At 43.4% G+C, this 20,021-nt stretch overlaps 3 protein-coding genes across 3 annotated transcripts; all 3 read right to left on the reverse strand.

Moving 5' to 3' along the window:
• Positions 1–936: 936 nt before the first annotated feature.
• On the reverse strand, positions 937–4,278 carry LOC125592495. Its single transcript, XM_048767697.1, has 3 exons — positions 3,861–4,278; positions 2,428–3,137; positions 937–2,382 (listed from the first exon to the last, which is right to left on the reverse strand). Exons 1-3 carry the CDS (start codon positions 4,276–4,278, stop codon positions 937–939), a joined length of 2,574 nt encoding a protein of 857 aa, XP_048623654.1.
• Positions 4,279–4,338: 60 nt separating this feature from the next.
• LOC106434703 lies at positions 4,339–4,851 on the reverse strand. The gene has a single exon (XM_013875558.1). The coding sequence runs from the start codon at positions 4,849–4,851 to the stop codon at positions 4,339–4,341; it is 513 nt and encodes a 170-aa protein (XP_013731012.1).
• Positions 4,852–16,978: 12,127 nt separating this feature from the next.
• On the reverse strand, positions 16,979–19,651 carry LOC125593462. Its single transcript, XM_048770118.1, has 2 exons — positions 19,318–19,651; positions 16,979–18,868 (listed from the first exon to the last, which is right to left on the reverse strand). Exon 2 carries the CDS (start codon positions 18,859–18,861, stop codon positions 17,134–17,136), a length of 1,728 nt encoding a protein of 575 aa, XP_048626075.1. The 5' UTR covers positions 18,862–18,868; positions 19,318–19,651; the 3' UTR covers positions 16,979–17,133.
• Between the last annotated feature and the right edge of the window lie 370 nt (positions 19,652–20,021).

A 20,021-nucleotide genomic window follows, 5' to 3' on the forward strand; every position in this document is an offset into this window, starting at 1 on the left:
CTCCGGCTGCTCGTGAGTCGAGCGTCAGGGCTTCGGAGCTCTCCGCCCTCAACGATTGTGAAAGCGACCGGGAGGACTAGCTTCTCTTGTATGTTGTTTCTTTTCAGTCCCGGAGGACTTGTGTTGTTAGCTTTTAGACTTTTGCCTTTTGAGGCTTTTATTCTGTTGTACTTTTCCTTTGAATTTCCGTCTTTTCGACTTCTTGCCTTTAGTATATTTCTATCAGATTATCAACTTTATCTCGGACTTAGGCGTGTTTTAATTTTTGGACGGATCCGTTGTCTCGATGTTATGCATGTCTATTAGATGCATGATTATAACTCGTCATGACTTTCTCTCGGTCATTTTCCTCGACTCGCGATCGTTTGTCATTTAAGCTTTATTCTTTATTGCAAATCTTTGACGTTGACGGTTCCAATTCGATCCCAATCGTAATTTCCAAGCGTTCGGTGGGCCAGACCTTACTTTAGTAAATTATAGGATGAGTTAGAGTCATTGTCTCGGCCGTGTTGGTTTAAATCGCAACACGGTCGACTCCCGTGAATACGTGTCTGATCAGGACATATCCAACGTGGGATGCGAGTACCAATACACTTGTTCGAGAAGCCGGGGCCTGCTCGTGTAGGCATCGCTTAAGCGATCATCTGTTTCGGAGATCGATTCCTCGAGGAGGGGGTTTGTCGTTTTTTTTTTTTTTTTTTTTTTTCGGCTGGACCCTTTTTTTTTGGGTTGCCTACGTATCCCTTTGCGGGAATCAAGCCATTCGTAGTTCTTAGATTGTGAGTAAAAGTGGTCTTTGAGGCGCATTTACTCGGTTCTTTTTTTTAGCGAGAGAACGTGACCGTTGATCGTTCTTTCGCCCTTTTTTTTTTAATTCAAAAGAGCGAGTAAAAGTGGCTTTAGTGGCGCATTTACTCGGTAAGGCGTTCGTCTTGACTAAGGATGGAAGAGGCGGAGATGTTTGGAGTTCCAAGCTCTCAGTACTGCTTCGCCTGTTGAAGTCTCGAGGCGGTATACTCCTGGTTTGATGACTTCGACTATCTTGTATGGTCCTTCCCAGTTGGCTCCTAGCTTGTCGGCTTTCCACTCCTTAGTATTTTCGAAGACCTTTCTTAAGACAAGATTGCCCATTTCGAGGGGACACGATTTGACCTTTTTGTTGTAGTAGCTCTCGATTTGATGCTGGTAATTCTGGATACGGAGTAGTGCTTGGTCGCGCTTTTCCTCGATGCCGTCGAGTGCGTCGAGCAGCATGTCGCGGTTGAGTTCGACGTTTTGTGGCATTCGCGATCGGCGCAAACTCGTCACATTTACTTCTGCGGGAGCCATTGCCTCGACGCCGTAGGCCATCGAGAAGGGTGTAGCCTTCATCGCTCCGCGAGGAGTTGTTCTGTGGGACCACAGGACACCGTCTAGTTCATCTGCCCAGCAACCTTTCTTTAAGTAGAGTCGTTTCTTCAGACCGTCGATGATGGTCTTGTTCGTCGACTCGGCTTGGCCGTTACTTTGCGGGTTTCTCGGGGTCGACATGTTGAGTCGAATTCGCCATCTGTCGCAGAATCCGTTGAAATGATGCGAAATGAATTGCGAACCGTTGTCTGTGATGATCTCGTATGGGAGCCCGTGTCGGCAGATTATGTTCTTCCAGACGAAGTTTTGCACCTCATTGTCGGTGATGCTGGCATAGGCTTTGGCTTCAACCCACTTGGTGAAGTAATCTGTGAGGACCAGGATGAACTTCTTTTGGCGAGATGCCGGCATCGGACCGATGATGTCCATTCCCCATCGCATGAATGGGTATGGAGCAGTTAGGATATGAAGGAACTCCGTTGGGCTGTGTATGGTGGAAGCGTGACGCTGGCATTTGTCGCACTTGCGCACGTATGTCTCGCAGTCGGCGTTCATGGTTGGCCAGTAAAATCCGAGATTCTTTACTTTTACTGCGAGAGCTCGTCCGCCCGAGTGATTGCCTGCTGCTCCTTCATGTGTTTCGGCCACTAGTCTCGTTTCTTCGCCGGAGATACATTTGAGTAGCACCTTCGTCGCGGTCCATCGGTGTAGTTCCCCGTCCATGACAACGTAGTGTGCGCTACTTCGCTTCAGTCGCCGCGCGTTCCATTTCTCGGTGGGAAATAAACCTTCAGCGAGGTAATCGATGAGTTTCTTGCGCCAATCTGTTGGCTGATCATCTTGCGAAGGAGGTTCTACTTCGTCGATGTCCATCGCTTCGCTAATCGCTGCTGCAATCGCAGTCTGCTCTGCCTTCGTGTCGATGCTCGGTTTCTCGATTTTATGGATTGGGATTGTCCTCTTGACTTGATCGTGTAGCTTGCTTCCTAGAGCAGCGAGGGCGTCGGCACAGAAATTTTCTCCGCGAGGAACCTTCGTGAGTTCGAAGAACTCGAAGTCTCGCGTGAGGTCTTGGACGAGTTTGAGGTAGGCGTCCATCCTTTCGTTGCGGACGTCGTAATCGCCGAGGTACTGGCTTACGACAAGTTGAGAGTCGCAGTAAGCGCTGACTCTTTTGGCTTTCACTGCCTTGGCGAGACGGAGCCCTGCGATGAGGGATTCGTACTCAGCTTCGTTGTTTGACGCCGCAAAACCAAAACTGAATGACTGCCGGATGAGTTCTCCTGTTGGTGATTGCAGTTGCACTCCTGCTCCTGACCCTTTACTCGTGGATGAACCGGCGACGTGTAGGATCCAGTTTACACTTGGTAGGATGAGGTCTTGCTCCAGCTCTGGTGTTATCTCGATCAAGAAGTCGGCAAGGACCTGTGACTTTGCTGCTGTGCGATTCTTGTACACGATGTCATGTTCGCTCAGCTCCATCGCCCATTTAGTCAACCGTCCTGACTGGTTAGTATTCTGCATAACCGTTCGGAGTGGTTGGTTGGACAGTACTTCAATCGTGTGCGACTGAAAGTAGGGTCGCAGTTTCCTGGCCGAGGTGACGACAGCTAAGGCCATGTTTTCGAGTGTTGGGTATCTCATCTCCGGCTCGGTCATTCTTTTACTGGTGTAAAAGATTGGTTTCTGTTCTACCCGATCTTCTCGAATGAGCACGCTGCTGACGGCGGAGGATGTGACGGCTATGTAGAGAGACAATGTGTCGCCGGCTTCTGGCTTCGATAGTACTGTGGGGGGGGGTTGTGAGGTAATGCTTGAGTTGATTGAACGCCTCCTCGCACTTTTCGTCCCATACGAACCTCTTATTGCCCCTTAGTAGCTCGTAGAAGGGAAGACACTTATCGGTTGATCGCGAGATGAACCTGTTGAGAGCTGCTATGCGTCCGGTTAGTCGCTGTACTTCGCGGCTGTTCTTTGGGCTTGGAAGGTCGAGGATCGCCGATATCTGCTTGGGGTTAGCCTCGATTCCTCGTTGAGTGACAATGTAGCCGAGGAATTCTCCCGAAGTGACACCGAAGGTACACTTGGCCGGGTTGAGCTTCATCCCGTAGTCGTTCAAGATCTTGAAGCAGTCGCGTAAGTTGTTTAGGTGATCGTCGGCCTTGAGCGATTTGATTAGACTAACATATCGTCAATGTACACTTCCATGGTATTGCCAAGCTGATCAGCAAACATTCGGTTGACGAGTCGCTGATAAGTCGCGCCGGCGTTCTTTAACCCGAAGGGCATCACCTTGTAGCAGTAGGTCCCTCTGTCGGTGATGAATGCTGTCTTCTCGCGATCGTCGGGATGCATCAAGATCTGGTTGTATCCCGAGAAAGCGTCCATGAAGGTTAGGAGTTCGTTACCAGCAGTTGATTCGACGAGACGATCGATATGAGCGAGTGGGTAACTGTCCTTTGGGCACGCCTTGTTGAGGTCCGTGAAGTCGATGCATATGCGCCATTTGCCGTTTTTCTTTTTGACGACAACCGGGTTAGCCAACCATTCAGGGTATCGGACTTCGGTAATGAAACCCGCGTCGAGGAGCCTGTCAACTTCTTCGTTTACGGCTTTAGATCGTTCTGGACCGAGTTTTCGTCGCTTCTGTCGGATGGGTTTGAACGTCGGGTCGACGTGCAGTTCATGGGAGGTAACTGCGGGGTTGATCCCCTTTATGTCGGAAGTCTTCCAGGCGAACGTCGAGGTGTTTTCTTTGATGAAAGAGATAATCCTTGAACATATGTCGTCGGACAGATAGACGCCAACTCGGATGATTTTCGTCGGGTCGGACTCATCAATTGCGACTTCGCGAACTTCCTCCTTCTGGGGGTATATCTTGTGGAGTGGTTTACTGACGGAGTTGACAAGGGAAGCTTGCTGCTGCATCTTTACAGTTGCGATCAGTAGTTCTCTCACGGCTTGTTGATCTCCCCGAATCGTCTGTGTTTAGCCATCTTTTCCGGAAAACTTGACGCATTGATGATAAGTCGAAGGGACGGCTTTCATGGAATGCAGCCATGGTGTTCTGAGTATGGCATTATAGGGTGCTTTGGCGCGGATGACGGAGAACTTGACGGTGCGGGTTATACCACCTGCGTATACTGGAAGGCGAATTGTCCCGATCATTTGCTCCGAGGCTCCATTGAAGCTGGTGAGCGTGCGAGAGGAAGGCTTTATATCCCTTAAATCAACTCCCATTTTGTCGAGTGTGTCGCGAAATATGAGATCGACTGAGCTTCCGGTATCAATAAGGACTTTTGCGACTAGACATTCGCCGATGTCAAGGTCGACGAGGAGAGGATCGTTATGTGGCATGTGGACGCCCTTGGTGTCTAGTGCCGAAAAAGTGATCTGGTGATCATTTTCGACTGGAGAAGGCCACTTCTTAGAGGTGGTTGCTTGACGTTTGTAATCTTTGACGGCACGAACCGAGTCACCGCAAGGTGGTGATCTGCCCATTATGACGCTAATGTGTGGGGCTCGGGTAGCTCGCATTGATTCGAGTTGCTTCCTCAAATCGTCAGTTGTGTTCTCGAATTTAGGAGTTTCTGCAGGCTGTTTCTTTTTTTGATTCGAGACGTCGTCGCAGATCGGACCCTTTCGAACGGTTGAGTTGGTTTCGCAGGTCGTTGGCCTTCGAATTGAGCTGGTCACGAAGGTCGCCAATTTGACAGACTCTGCGGGCGTTGCTTTTTGAGTTGGTCGCACGGAGGTCGGCGGTTCCTGTGTTTTCGTTCGTGGCGCTCTTTCGCTTCAATAGAATGCGCAGGTCTTTATCTGTTGTCGAGGGAGTGAGAGACTGCTTATCCTTGCTGTCCAATTTATCGTGCAGATCTGGTTGCACTGTCGGGACGTCATCATCAGAGGAGTCACAAGGGCGAGAGAGTATGACTTCCACTCGTCGCCGGCGACGCGGGTGTTCGTCTTCTGACGAATCGTTGGCGGGGCCGACGTTGTTGACGGGAGTGCGTTCAGGGCTTGCTCTTTCCTCGCTCGGGGCCGTGTTCTTTTGAGACTTCTGTGCCTTCTTCTCCTTGTTCTTACTCCAGCTTTTGGTGTGTTTTCGGTGTCGTAGGAGAGGTGGGCATTTGGATTGTCCCATTAGTGATCCCGTCAAAAAACTGCCCGATGAGGACCTTGCATTCCTTCGTATCATGGGAATCCCTTTTGTGGTAGAGGCACCATTTTTTTGGCTCCTCGGAGTTTGAACTCGCTGGTTCGGATGAGCTTGACTGCTTCGGAGTGGAGTCTCGATCCCAGTGGTTCCAGCCTTTCTCTCGCGTGATGGCTGCTGATTTTGGAGATTCCTCATCACCGACCGAGCTAACGTAGCCTCGCTTCTGAGTGGTATTTCCACCGGAGGAGTGCTGGCGGGGCTCGGGGCGGGTGTCATTTGTTCGGGCGGGTCGCTGTTTCTCTGCTGCTTCTTTTGCGAACTTTGCTCTTGTGTCTTCTTCCATGCGGATAAATTTGTGCGAGCGAGCGATGGCGTCAGAGACAGATTTTGTCGGGTATCGGTAGAGATCCTGACGGAATGTGGAGTCGACGTGCAAGGTGTTCATCAAAGATTCGACGGCGATATGGTCGGGAATATCAATCTTCGAGACAATAGCTTTGAACTTCTCCATGAAGTCGCGGAGGCTTTGGCCGCTGGCGTGAGTGAGGTTCCACAAAATCTGACATGGTCGCTTCCTGGTTGGTGAACATGATATAATTCTTAAGGAAAGCCGTTGAGAGGTCGTGGAAACAGTCGATGGAGTTTTCTCTGAGGCCGGTGAACCAAGTACGGGCCGGTCCTTCTAGAGTTTCGACGAAGAGTTGGCAAAAGCCGGCGTCTTTGTCTTCGTCGGTCAGGTTTGTGCGTCGCATCGCTATGTTGAAAGATGTGACGTGAGTAGAAGGGTCAGAGAGACCTTTGAAGGTTGGAAGACGGAGTTTCTCCATCTTCTGGAGCCGCACGCCGGTAACCTTTTGCGTGAAGGGTGTACGAAGAGATTCTGCAAGTACATGCTCGATTTGGGGCGCGGACGTCGTCACCTGGTGGATCTTCGAATTGATGTCGAGGACCGACTGTTTCAACGCAGCTAGTTCGCTTGCGGTGTGCGCGTTGATGTCGTTACCGGCACTTTGGTTATCGTTATCCCGCGTAGGTGCTACGTTGGTGGTTCGTTCTGTGGCGAACAGGTGTCGACGATACTGCGCCGTTGAAGCTTCGGCGTTTGCAGCGATAGGAGCAAGGATCTTTGCTATTGCCGTGATTTGGTCAACTGCCGCCTTCTGTGCCGCTTCTTGTAGGACGAGGCGTGCCAGGATAGTTTCCATAGACGCAGGAGGGGGGAGTGGAGTTACTGCTGTAGGCGTAGGTGTCACCTCTGGAGTCGGCGTCACCTCGAGAGCTTCGCGCTCCTCGCCTGACGAAGAACTGTCGTTGCTAACGACCATAGTTCTGACGTTACTTTGCTAGTTGCCCCACGGTGGGCGCCAACTGTTTGATCGGAAAACGGTAATAAAGAAGATGTCGGTTTAACAAAGACGTCTTATTTATGGTCGGAGAAAACGTTCAGTCGGTTACAAGAAAAATGAAAAGAATGCGACAGAGAGGAAGCCGGTGGGTCGATGAGCTACCGGAAAAGTACAACTAACGGCGAGATGAAACAAAGGTGAAAACCCTAATCTAGCCGCCAAGTGTTAGTCAATGATTTCGGATTCTTCTCTCGTTGTTTCCCCTTTCCCTTATATAGTCGTCCAGATGTTTCGTCCTTGACCTAATTTACGCCATCTTGGTGGGTCTCCTCTGCTGGGCCGAAAAGCCCGTAGGCGTCCGAGCAGCCGCTGAGCCGAATATACTTCAGTCGACGATGATCGACTAAAAGTACTCAAGAGTCAAGCCGAGAGACCTGACTCTTGAGCCGACCGATCGAGCCGTCGCTCTACTTAGTCCGGGCCAGACCTTTCTATTCTTCGGGCCTTGTGGGGTGGTCAAATCCATCCTCTACAAAGGGGATATTAGTTTGTTGCCTCATGTGCCGCCTAACACCGACTCAAAGCTCTTCATTTTCACCCCTGAAACACTATCCTTCCTATAAAATAATAATAGTATGCAGACAAATGAAATGATGACCTACTTGCCTTAGGAATATGAAAGCATCACCCGCCACTAACTTTTTTGAGCTAAAAAAAAAAAAAAAAAACACTTCACCCAGTTGTTAGCAGATGGCGCCTTGGTTGGCCGGTTGTCACAACCTCATGATATTAAATACTATAGTCGTAAAACAATAATATTAACGCAAAATGTAAGAGTCCCAAGCGTTAAGTAGCAGTAGCATTGGCATAATAAGATAGAAAATGTAGTAACCTTTAGGAAGATGTGCCAAAAATGCCATTCATTATTGTGCAAATCAGTTGGAGTGGTTTCCAAAAAGCAAGTCTGACCAAGGGTGGGAGACAATCATCAGCGTGCCATCGTAGCACAGAGAATTCATCATGTGTGCTTGTGTTCGAAGCAGTTAGTGTCTTGCAAAATGAATGTACTGTGCATTTTTCAGGTTCTTGAACAGGAGTATCCGGAATAGTTCCATCGTAATCAAGAACAGAAAAATAAGTAACACCAAACCAACAATTGTTTTGCTTGTAATAAACTTACATCCGCTTCTGGCAATAAGGTTATTTGCGCATAAAATTCGTCAGTCTCAGGATCCACATGAGCTTGCAAAGTGAAGCACAAGAAGGCTTACAATTATTAGCCAACAAGGTAAGGAAAATTTTACCACATCTAATGGAATTATCAGCCTACCCTGTGATGGATATGGATCACTTTACAGAGAATCTTCGATGGGAGATTGAAGGAAGGCATATGATAGTGGAAGCAATGGTTTTATTATCCCATGTTATTTTAACGTTGTGTTCCTTTTATAAACCTACGAGAACCTGACTAAAAAAAGGACAAAAAAACCGATTCTCATAAGGTCTAACAACCTGTTCACCAGTACAAATTCGTTTGAGTACTACGTTTTATGATATGATTCAACATAGGATGTAGATTCTGTACCACGTAATTGCATATCGACAATGTCTTATCTTGGAAGTCTCTCTCACTTTGTGAATTAGCTGATGCAATAAAAGGACTAGGGCTTCCATCTGGATGAGCCATCTGGATGGAGATGAGAGCTTTGTTCGTTTAGACACTTTCGGAAATTTAGGCTTAATTTTAAAGTCCATTCAGCTGAACCAGTTTGGACCATTTAGAAGGAGATGGTTCATTCAATATGGTATAATGTCTATTATGTCCTTCATGTAATTCACAAATTATAAACCTAAACATAAAATCATTTTGTCACACACGAAAACTGACAAAACCACAAAAATGCATTTTTCCGCAAAAACTTAAAAACGAAATTTTCACGCCAAAACCCTAAAATCGCATTTTCAGACAAAATTGCAAAAACGTGTTTTCCCGCCAAAATTGCAAAACGTGTTTTCCCGCAAAAACGTGTTTTCATGCCAAAATCACAAAAACGCGTTTTCACGCCAAAATCCCAAAACACATTTTTCCGCCAAAACACAAAAACATGTTTTCCCGCCAAAACCACAAAACGTGTTTTCCCACCAAAATCGAAAATGCGTTGTTTTCTCATCAAAATGCATTTCCAGCTAAAACTGCAAAACGCGTTTTCTCGTGAAAAACGCAAAACTTGTTTCCCGTCAAAACCGAAAAATTTCGTTTTCCCGCCAAAACCGACAAACGTGTTTTCCCGCCAAAACCGAAAATCTCGTTTTTCCGCCAAAATCGCGAAAATGCGTTTTCCCACCAAAACCACAAAACGTGTGAAAATTGTATTTTCCCGCCAAAACCGAAAAATCTCGTTTTCCTGCCAAAACCGAAAAATTTTCTTTTTCCGCCAAAACCGAAAAACGTGTTTCCCACTTAAACCGAAAAATCTCGTTTTCCCGCCAAAACCACAAAAATGCATTTTCCCGCCAAAAACGTATTTTCCCGCCAAAAGTGCAAAAACGCGTTTTCTCGCCAAAACCAAAAAAAGTATTTTCCCGTCAAAATCGAAAAATCTCATTTCCCGTCAAAACCAAAAAATCTCGTTTTCCCGTCAAAACCGAAAAATCTCGTTTTTCGCCAAAACCGAAGTTACAGTCGGTTTATTATTAATACTCTTTTTAGCTTGAACTCTAAAAATTTTTTTCTCAAATACATGGGTCTGACTGGTGACCATTCGGGAAACAAGAGGAACGGATAAAAAAGGAATATACGGGAATAAAATGGGAGGAATGAAAATGAATGGTTGTTCCTTCTCAAATTTAACAAGGAATAATTTTGTTTTTTAATTCTCTACAAAAAAAAGGAATGAGAGAGAATGATTATTCCTTGTGAATTGTGATTTTTTATAGGAACGTTAGGGAATGCATTATTCCTCTTCATTCATTGGTCACCATTCATGCCCCATGTTTATCAAATTTTTTGTTTATTAGAAGTTATTATTGTAGTAAAATTTTAACATATGATTAAATCAACACAAGGGTATTTTGGTAATTTGTTTACTAATCTCATTTGGATGGAAATGAAAATAAAGAAACAAACATAAGATTCATTTGGATGATTCATCTAGATAAACTATTTGGATGGACAAACAAACAGTCACACAAATCTGAACGGATCATCTGGATAGATCATACAAATGAATCATCTGAATGGAGATGAAAGATGCTGAAACGAACAGCCCCTAGCTACTCTGTTTTCCGGAAGACAAGAAAAGCTATGGAGGCTAAGAGGAATTCTTGGGTTCTCAGGCATTGCTATCTACTTAGCCTCCATAGCGTATAGTCTTCCGGAAAAACAGAGAAGAGTTCTCTTCTTGCATATGTAGAGACACTTCCAAGACAAGACATTGTCGATATGCAACTACATGGTAAAGCACACGAGGTCCTGTGACCTTCGGGAAATAATAAAATCGTTCCCTTCCACGAGGTAGGGTTACAAGAGGTCCAGCACAAGCATGCATGCCATAGCTCCCTATACAAAGCATCACTTAAAAGCCCCTACAAGCAAATGGATATACATCACCACAACGAAACAAATAACGATTAGACGATGCTCTCCATGGCATCTCAAAAACAAAACAAGAGTTACAATTGTATTAATAAGTGAACTCCACTCATTTCAGAATTTCCCCCAAAGTTTTAAAACCCTTATCCAATTCTTAATTAATCATCAAACCTACCAAGCAGAGACCAAGTAGAAAAGAGCAAGATGGCATAAACGCAAGAAAATATCCCACAAACTTCTAGGTTTTCCAGATGAACGATTGCTAACTGCCATTTGAGAATCCATCTAATTTCAAGAGATACGATAAGATTAAAATGTCTTACTGAAAGAGAAAAGAAGATGGACCTATCATATCATCTACTCATTTAGACAAATAAAACTCTGATTAATCAACGTTTAAACCCATTTTTAAATTTACTGACCAAAATGTGGGCCATCTATGCAGATGCTTTGTTCTACATTGTGCCACAAGTCTCAGATTTCAGTACCCAATTTGAAGAAAAACACTCAAACAAAGTGGTCAAAGAAAGAACCACACAAAAAAAAAAAGCAAGAACAAGCCAAAACTGTTAGCTTGAACTTCAGTGTACTACAAATCAACCCAGAACCTAAAACTAAGGGAATCTGTGAGAAGAGACCAACAAGCTATTCAAAGGAGAAACAAGATCAAGGACGAGAGAAAGAAGTAGAGCCGTAAACTCGGTTAGCCCACGTCCATTAGCCCATATCCATTTGTCAATTTATTGTTTGCGGTCAGAAAGTGACCATGTTCATTAAGAACCATGTCCATTAAGGACCAGACCCACTAACACCCGTGTTTACATGGGCTGCCATGTAGTCCATAATAGACCATATAAGAAAAGTTTAAATTTTGGGGTTTTGGCAGAAAAAGTCAATTTTGCGGTTGTGGCGGGGAAAATCGATTTTTCGGTTTTAGCAAAAAAACCAGATTTTCCGATTTTGGCGAGAAACCCCGATTTTGAGATTTTAACGGGAAAACTCGATTTTTTCAGTTTTAGCGGGAAACTCGATTTTGCGGTTTTGGCGGGGAAACTCGATTTTGCGGTTTTGGCGGAAAAACTCGATTTTGCGGTTTTGGCGAAAAAACTCGATTTTGCGGTTTTGGCGAAAAAATCGATTTTGCGGTTTTGGCGGAAAAACTCGATTTTGCGGTTTTGGCGGGAAAATTCGATTTTGCGGTTTTGGCGGGAAAACTCGATTTTATGGTTTTAGCGGAAAAACTCGATTTCCGGTTTTGGTGGAAAAAATCAATTTTTGGTTTTGGCGAAAATTTTGATTTTGCGGTTTTAGCTGGAATATTTGATTTTATGGTTTCGACAAAAAAAAACTTAATATTAAGATTTCAGCGGAAAAATTCGATTTTACGATTTTAGCGGAAAAACTCTGATTTTAGAAACTTTAGCTTTTTGTGACCATTGGACCGCCCATGTCCACATAGTCCAAATCCATTAACGCCCATTACCTATTGGTCATGTGATTCTTTTTTTTTTTTTTTTTTTTTTTTTTTTTTTTTTTTTTTTTCAACAAAGAAGCAAAGCTAAACTAAGTAGATTCCTGAGCCGAGAACCATCTCGGAGGAACGGAGTCAACATAAACCATAGCAGAAGGCTGAGTCCTAGCACCTCGTGCTAGCTTATCCGCCATCGTGTTTTGTGCCCTTGGAATATGCTGGATAGTGAAAGTAGAGAAGTATTCCTTACATCGTAGAAACTCTTCCATGTGAGTAGTGAACGCCGGCCATTCTGTTGGAGTAGACACCATCTTCACCAACTGTGAGCAGTCTGTTGCAAACACCACCTCTGAGATATGTAGGGTCTTCATGCACTCCATCGCCCATATCAAAGCTTCACATTCTGCGTGTAAAGGTGATAGACTTCTGCGAATAGACATTGCACCCATCATAGTATCAGTGGATCTTTCGTTTCTGTAGAACCATCCTTGCCCTGTAAAAGGATCTTGTTCCTTCCATGCACCATCAACATAACATCGGTTTACCCCTTGTAAATTAGGACTCCCACCAAAAGAAGACCCCCTGTTTATACCCTCTTTAATCTGTGCCTCAGCCCATAAAGTGCCTTCTATCTCCGCAGTCCGAAGAAATTGAGGAGGACTTCCAATTTTATTATTAAAAATCTTAGCATTACGGTTTTTCCAAATATACCACAATATCCATGGGAAATATGTTAAATCTGGTTCCTTTGGTAACCGCCAAAATAAATAATCCATATTGGTAAAAAGAGATTGGGTAGGGAAAACTCCCGGACGTGAAGGAATATTAGATAAAGCCCATGTTTGGCGCGCAATGGGACATTCAAAAAGCACATGATTAATCGATTCTTCTTCTGCACCACATATATGACATTGTAAATCACATTTGATCCCTCGGAAACGAAGGTTCTTTGTAACTGGTAGACTACCAGAGATTATTTGCCACACAAAATGTTGTAATTTTGGCGAGCATTGAAGTTTCCACGCATGAGCTAACAAAGGTTTAACATTGGGGCCCATATCACTGTGTCGAGATCCTAAATCAGGATATAGAATTTCCGTCCGGTATCCCGATTTAACAGTATATCTGCCATGATCCGTAAACAACCATCCATATGAGTCCGGTTTTGGATTTCGGCTAATAGCTAAACTCCGTATAATACTTACATCATCCTTGTGAACATATGCATTGAGTAAATCTAGATTCCAAGAGAGATCTACTGGATTAATTAAATCCTCCACTTTAAGTAATGGATTCAAATATTGATTCTGAAGTTTTTGAATTGCTGACCTCGGGCGTTGAGCGGGGATCCAGGGATCATTCCATACTGAGATGCTTGAACCTGTTCCCACTCTTTTGATTAGCCCTTTTTTAACCAGAGATCTAGCTGAAGTAATACTTCTCCACCCATAAGAGGGAGAATATGAACGTATAGGATCCATTGGATCTGATTTCCTATAATAACGTCCTTTAAAAACCTTTGCAAAGAGAGATTCAGGTTTGTCAATTAGCCTCCATAACTGTTTAGCTAATAAAGCTGTATTGAAGTTTTGAATATCTCTAAAGCCAATGCCACCCTCCTTCTTATCTATGCACATTTTGTCCCACGAAAACCAGTGTAGCCCTTTCTTATTTCCACTGCCACTCCACCAAAAATGAGAAACCACACTCGTTAGTTTCTTGGTAACCGTTTTGGGTAAACGAAAACAAGACATCACATGAGTTGGCATAGGTGATGCCACCGATTTAATTAAAACTTCCTTTCCCCCCTTTGTAATAAACCGAATTGTCCAATTATTAACTTTATTATTTACTCTTTCATGCAGAAAACCAAAAATTTGAGTCTTTGATCCACCCAAACTTTCAGGGATTCCTAGGTAAGTTCCCATTCCTCCTATTGTGGTGATACCCAAAACCTGTTGGACCTCCATTCGTGCCAGATCAGGAACCTTATGTCCGAACTGAAGTGACGATTTCGCAAAATTTATTTGCTGCCCCGATGCTCTCTCATAATCTTTCAAAATCTTTAATATAACCCCACATTCATGCCTATTAGCTTTGCAGAAAAAAAGACTATCGTCTGCAAACAGTAAGTGTGAAATTGCCGGACTACCACGCGCAATTTTCAGGCCTGTTAATAGTTTCGCTTCTTCCTTTTTCCTAATATTTGAAATTAGTGCCTCAGTACACAAGATGAATAAATAAGGTGATAATGGATCCCCTTGCCTTAATCCTCTGTTTGGGACAATGTGTCCTTTTGGCTGGCCATTAATCAGAACCTTATATTGGACTGAAGAAACGCAAGCCATAATTCTAGATACCCAACGCTGGGCAAAGCCCAATTTTAGTAACATCGCCTCAATAAAAGGCCATTCAACCCTATCATAGGCCTTACTCATGTCCGTCTTTATAGCTACGAACTTCTCCTTGCATGATTTGTTCGTTCTCAACCCATGAAACATCTCCTGAGCAATCAGGATATTATCTGAGATCAGCCGCCCAGACACAAAAGCTGATTGTGTTTCAGAGATTAAGTTTGGCAATAACCCTTTCAGCCGCTGACAAATCACCTTTGCAATAATTTTGTAACCCACATTACATAAACTAATAGGTCGAAGCTCCGTCATTCTACTCGGCCTTGCCGTTTTTGGAATAAGACAGATATTGGTCATATTTAACCGCTCATCCAAGGATCCCGTCCTAAAAAATTCATTAACCATATCGGTAATATCTGTTTTAATAATTGACCATGATTGTTGAAAAAATAAGGCCGTCATTCCGTCCGGACCTGGAGCTTTCTCCGGATGCATTAAAAATAAAGCCGATCGTACTTCTTCTTCCGATGCCCAGGAAGTTAGGAATCGGTTCTGATCATCAGTAATCAGCGTTGGTACCTCTTGTAAAAATTCTTCACAACCTGATGGCAAAGAGGTTGAGAAAAGATCATTAAAATAATCTAGCGCAACCCCTTCCACCTCTGCTTCCGATGTAACCCAATTGCCAGCACTATCATGTAATCCCACAATCTTATTTTGGATCCGTCTTTGCTTCGTTAGAGCATGATAGAACTTTGTATTGCGATCCCCTTTGGCATGCCAGTTCGTCCTACATTTTTGTTCCCAGAATAATTCCTCATCTCTATATGCTTCTTTTAGCTTCCTAGAGACCTCTAGTACCTCTTCATAAGTTTTTGTATTATCACACTGAATATCCTCCAAAGCCTTCTGGAGAGTATTTATTTTTTCCTTTCCATAAGGGGGATTATTTTTCCTCCAAACCGAAATCTCATGCCTGCAGTTACTAATCTTATCAACTACCCTCGTAGTATTCCTCTGGTTCCTTAATGCCCATCCCGTTGAGATAGATTCCATAAGTCCCTCCATCCCAATCCACCTCTTATCAAACCGAAATTGTCTGCGTGTCTTAATTTGTTTCTCATCTAAATTTGCAACTATGGGTCGATGATCCGAACCAATCATCCCCAAATATTCCACATATGAAGTTGGAAACAAATTATGCCACTCCGTATTACCTAAAGCTCGATCTACTCTACATCGAACCGTATGATCTTGCCTTTTCCCACTCCAAGACATAGTATTTCCCAAGGATGGAAACTCCAGAAGACCACAATTTTCAATCATATTATTAAATTGTACAAAAGTGGATGCATGCCTTAACGCTCCTCCTTCTTTTTCATGATTACCAGTGATCTCATTCAAGTCCCCAATCACAAACCATGGTTCTGTTCTAGTTATACCAATCCGTGTAAGACGTTCCCAAACTTGATCCCTCAGACCTTGTACAGGATCTCCATATACAAAAGAAATATATATCCTTTTCCCTTTATAACTCGTTTCGATGTCTATAATTCTATTGCTCGAATATATTATATCCACCGGGGAATCATAACTATGATAAAGAGCTAAACCACCACTCCTCCCAACCGGATCGACCGTGTGTAAATATTTATATCCAAAGTGGAATTGAAACTTCTGGACAAAATCAAATTGTTGCTTTGTCTCTGAAAGAAAGAGAAACGCCGGTTTGTGTTTGTGCCAAATTTCTCTTAAATAATTAATGGTATAATTACTCCCCATACCTCTACAATTCCAGCTTAATATCTTCATTCTTTTAAAACTATATTTAGACACTGCCATACCCATCTCCTGACGATTTTTGTACCTTTTACAAAAATCGTATAACTCCAAAAATTGAGGAAGTGGGCCACTGAAAAGCAAATTTTAAAATACATGAGGACACCTATCATATCCATATCATAGATTAACCTTATTAGATTCCTGTGTACTTTTGCCCGAGCTCCCTCTCCACATTTTTCCAACACGAGCATCCAAAAGGATCTCATACAACTAGCCAGACAAAATTCTTGAAAACAATTACTTAACCATTTCCTTAACCACCAAAACTCAGAAAAACCAAACACATACCATAGTCTCAAATTCAAAACATCAATAACTGGAGCGTCCATATCAACAACCAGAATTACCATACCCAACTTTGAATTTAATCTGAAATAGAAACCACCGCCGATAACGAGAATCTCTACTAGAACAAATCTATTTAGATTTCCAAGCTGTTCGGAAAACCCGAGAAACAACCCAAATCGGTCCATACCACCAAGAGCAAGAGAGTCCGCATGACATGTTCTCCAACATATCTCATAACCATTTGTTCCATTCAGTTTGTGTGAGTTTTGACACATCAATCCCACAACAACGTCATCTAAAACGTTAACCACAACATAACAATACAAACCAAATGTGGCTTCCTTTAAATATATAACTAAACCACACGTCCTGCTCTTGTAACCAGACCTCATCATCCTCACACTTTGCCAAACCAACCAGTAACAATCCCATTTCCCAATCCAATCCTCTAACCAATTCCACACCTTATACACACGCCTACGAGAACCAACGAGCCTCATAATCACAAGAAAATCAGAATTCACCAGAAACACTATTAACAACATACGTGAATTAGAAAAAGAAGACATAACACCATTATGATAACTAGAACCAACTCTTTTATTCCAACACCCTGACATAATCAGAGGCAATTTAAACCAAAAAAACTGAGCAGAAAACGATAGAGGCTTTATATCAAATGCCCAACACTTATTCATAAAACTTAAAATTAACATAAGGTCAACAGGAACCTAGTCCTGATCAGATTTCGGCTTCACCGAAGCCTTCTTTGTGTGAGCTGGGCCCTTCTCAACCCCCTTACTAGCCTGCTTTGCCATTACCTTCTTCCTTGGAGAGACCAAACCCTGCACCAATCTCTTCTTTGCATTCCCCCCCATCACCGCCGCATTAAGTTTCCCGTTTTTCTTTTTTGGGACCTGATGCTCTTTCTCTCCAGCTAGTTCAGCACTTTCATCAGTTGGCAAACCTTCCTCCAAGTGAGTAATACCCTCAGTCACCATCTCCACGTCATTAGAAAACGTCTGATCCGAGACAACTTGGTCCAGCGCCACATCATCCTCTCCATCCTCCATCATCTCATACTCCAAATTATCTTCTTCATCATCTAAACCTGCCACCATCTCCGGAATCACCTCCTCCACCTTGTTTCCCCTCTGTTCCACATGGTTACTCCCATTCTCCACTCCAGAGCACTTACTCTCAGCTACTTCCCCCATACTTTTTGCCACCTCCCTAGAAAGCTCCTTAGGTAAGGCCAATGTCTCCATAACTTCCTGCACTTGAGGCCCTACTACACGTTCCTCTCCTGTTGTTTCCAAATGTTCCTCTCCAGCAATTTCTTCCTCAAAAAGCAAGGCCTTACGAGCCTTTGACTCTGACCCCTCTCCTTTTCCTCCACTCTTGAAAGCATCTAGCATCAATTTTTGTTGTGCATCCAGATGACTCCCGACTTCCTGATTTTTTAAACCATTGATACCCCCCGTAGCTATAGCATAGCTATCCCTTAGCTCCTGAGGTGGTAGATATCCCGCCTGCCGAACATACCTCGTCGTTGATCTCCCTTGATCTCTATACTTCCGCACAGGACCCCCTTTAGCTAAGCCAGCTTGTTTTCCACCCTCATAATCTATTCCTTTTCCTTTGACTTCATTCCTCCCCGTCGACTGTTGATTCGGCCTCCCGTTATACCCACCAGCATTTGTCGCTGTAGAGCGAGACTCCACTGCCCCTTTGTAACTCAAAGCCTTATTTCCTTGGTCTGGCTTCTCAGACGGACCCACGCCATCCTCCACCAAAGCGTTATTTGTGGGACACCTTGACTGATCATGTCTCAAGCTTGAGCACATCCTACAAAAGCCATGAAGTCGATCATACCTCAAGGCAATCACAGTCTCCTCTCCACTGTGAAACTCCACAGTAATAGAGAAAATCAAAGGCTTGAAAGCATCCAGTATAACACGGATCTTCCCCTCATTTATATCTATAGCATCCTCTCCACAAACTACTCCCAACGCCTCACCGATGCTCCTAAAAGTTGGCTCCGCCCAAAAATGCAGGGGAACTCCAATAGCTCTCACCCAAAAAGTGATCTTGGAAGGGTAATTCTCCTCCACCACCGGTTCCCATCTCACAATGGATAACATCCAGTTATCAAAATGGAAAGGCTCCTTCTTAAGCACCTCGGTGATATCCTCTTCCTCCTGAAAATCAAATTGGAATCTTCCAAGTCCCAAATCCGCACCCACCACTCTCTCCTCCACTTTCCAGATTCTTGGGAGATGGAAAAGCAAATCCTGCATATCCTGTTTGAAAGGATTCATACAGCGGCCAATCAGCGTCTTTGAATACCCCATGATGAGGTTGGAGTTATCAAACTTCGGGATCGAAATCTTCAAGCCTACACTCGGTACTTGCTTCTTCTGTCCCCCAGACTTAACGAACCATTGCCCTTGAGTCATAATTAACCTCAAAGAAAGATAAAACAACCAAAATTGTAAGAATATCTCTGATAAAAGCTTATAGCAAAGATGATTAAACAGCAACACATTAGACATCATATATATACAGACGCCCCACCCAGCTCGTACCGAATTCAAAAACTTTAATTGCCCAAATCGTAAATCACCATTTCTACTTTCAAAATTAATATTCCCAATCTGGTTTAATATCATAGAATCAATCATCCCACAAATAGAATCAAGAAGATTCGCCAATCTTATTCTACGCCCATAAATCATTCTCTCAATCAGCCATACATGACAATCAGCTTCTCTTAAGGATCCACCAGATCCAGAGAAATCCCTAAAACTGGGAAAATTTCCATATCCCCCACTCGTTTCAATAAAAAACCAAAATCTCCCATAATTTCCCAGAATATATCTAAAGAAATAAAATTTCAAGAGATTAAAGCTTACACTTTTGAAGAAATCCTTCAAGACCGCTCTCCACCCTTCGCATGAATCCAGTTTTAATGAAATCGAATAGCTAATCAGCAAAACAAATCCCATATCCCCGATCTGATGTTTACAGAATCTCCTATAACATTCTTCGTTGGGAAAACCCCAAAATCCCAGAAAAATTGATTCAAAAATCACCACCTCATTTAGATCCTCCCAAACCCCCTTGATCTTACAATACTTCGTAATCAGATTCTCAACACTCGCAGAGACAGAAATATTCGAAAAGAAAACCATCTTCAATCGGCAATCGCCATTTTTTCGCCGTTTTCCTCCCTTTTTTTACGTTACTAATTTTAACTTTTAAATCAGATTTTTGTGATTCTTGTCCATTTATAATCCGTATGGACAAATGGATGTCACCAAATTAGACCCATTTATATTTGGACATGGACAACCAATGGTCAGCCCGCCCATTTGACAGCTATAGAAAGAAGTTGAAATTGGGATGTGAAACGAACTGAGTCGTTCTATCAACAGGCACTTAAATAGCCAAGTTGGTTACAAGTCAAATATCTCCAAATCTACAGAATCGTATCTCACCTAAATCAGTTGTAAACAAAATAATATTTACAGAGAATATCCTAATTCTATCATTTACCAAACAACAAGCCAAACCCATCGTAGTGATTTTTGCCTGTGATCTAGATATATATTGTTTA

This window comes from Brassica napus, chromosome C9 (genome assembly GCF_020379485.1).
Source record: "Brassica napus cultivar Da-Ae chromosome C9, Da-Ae, whole genome shotgun sequence".
In the NCBI taxonomy this organism is placed as follows: domain Eukaryota; kingdom Viridiplantae; phylum Streptophyta; class Magnoliopsida; order Brassicales; family Brassicaceae; genus Brassica; species Brassica napus.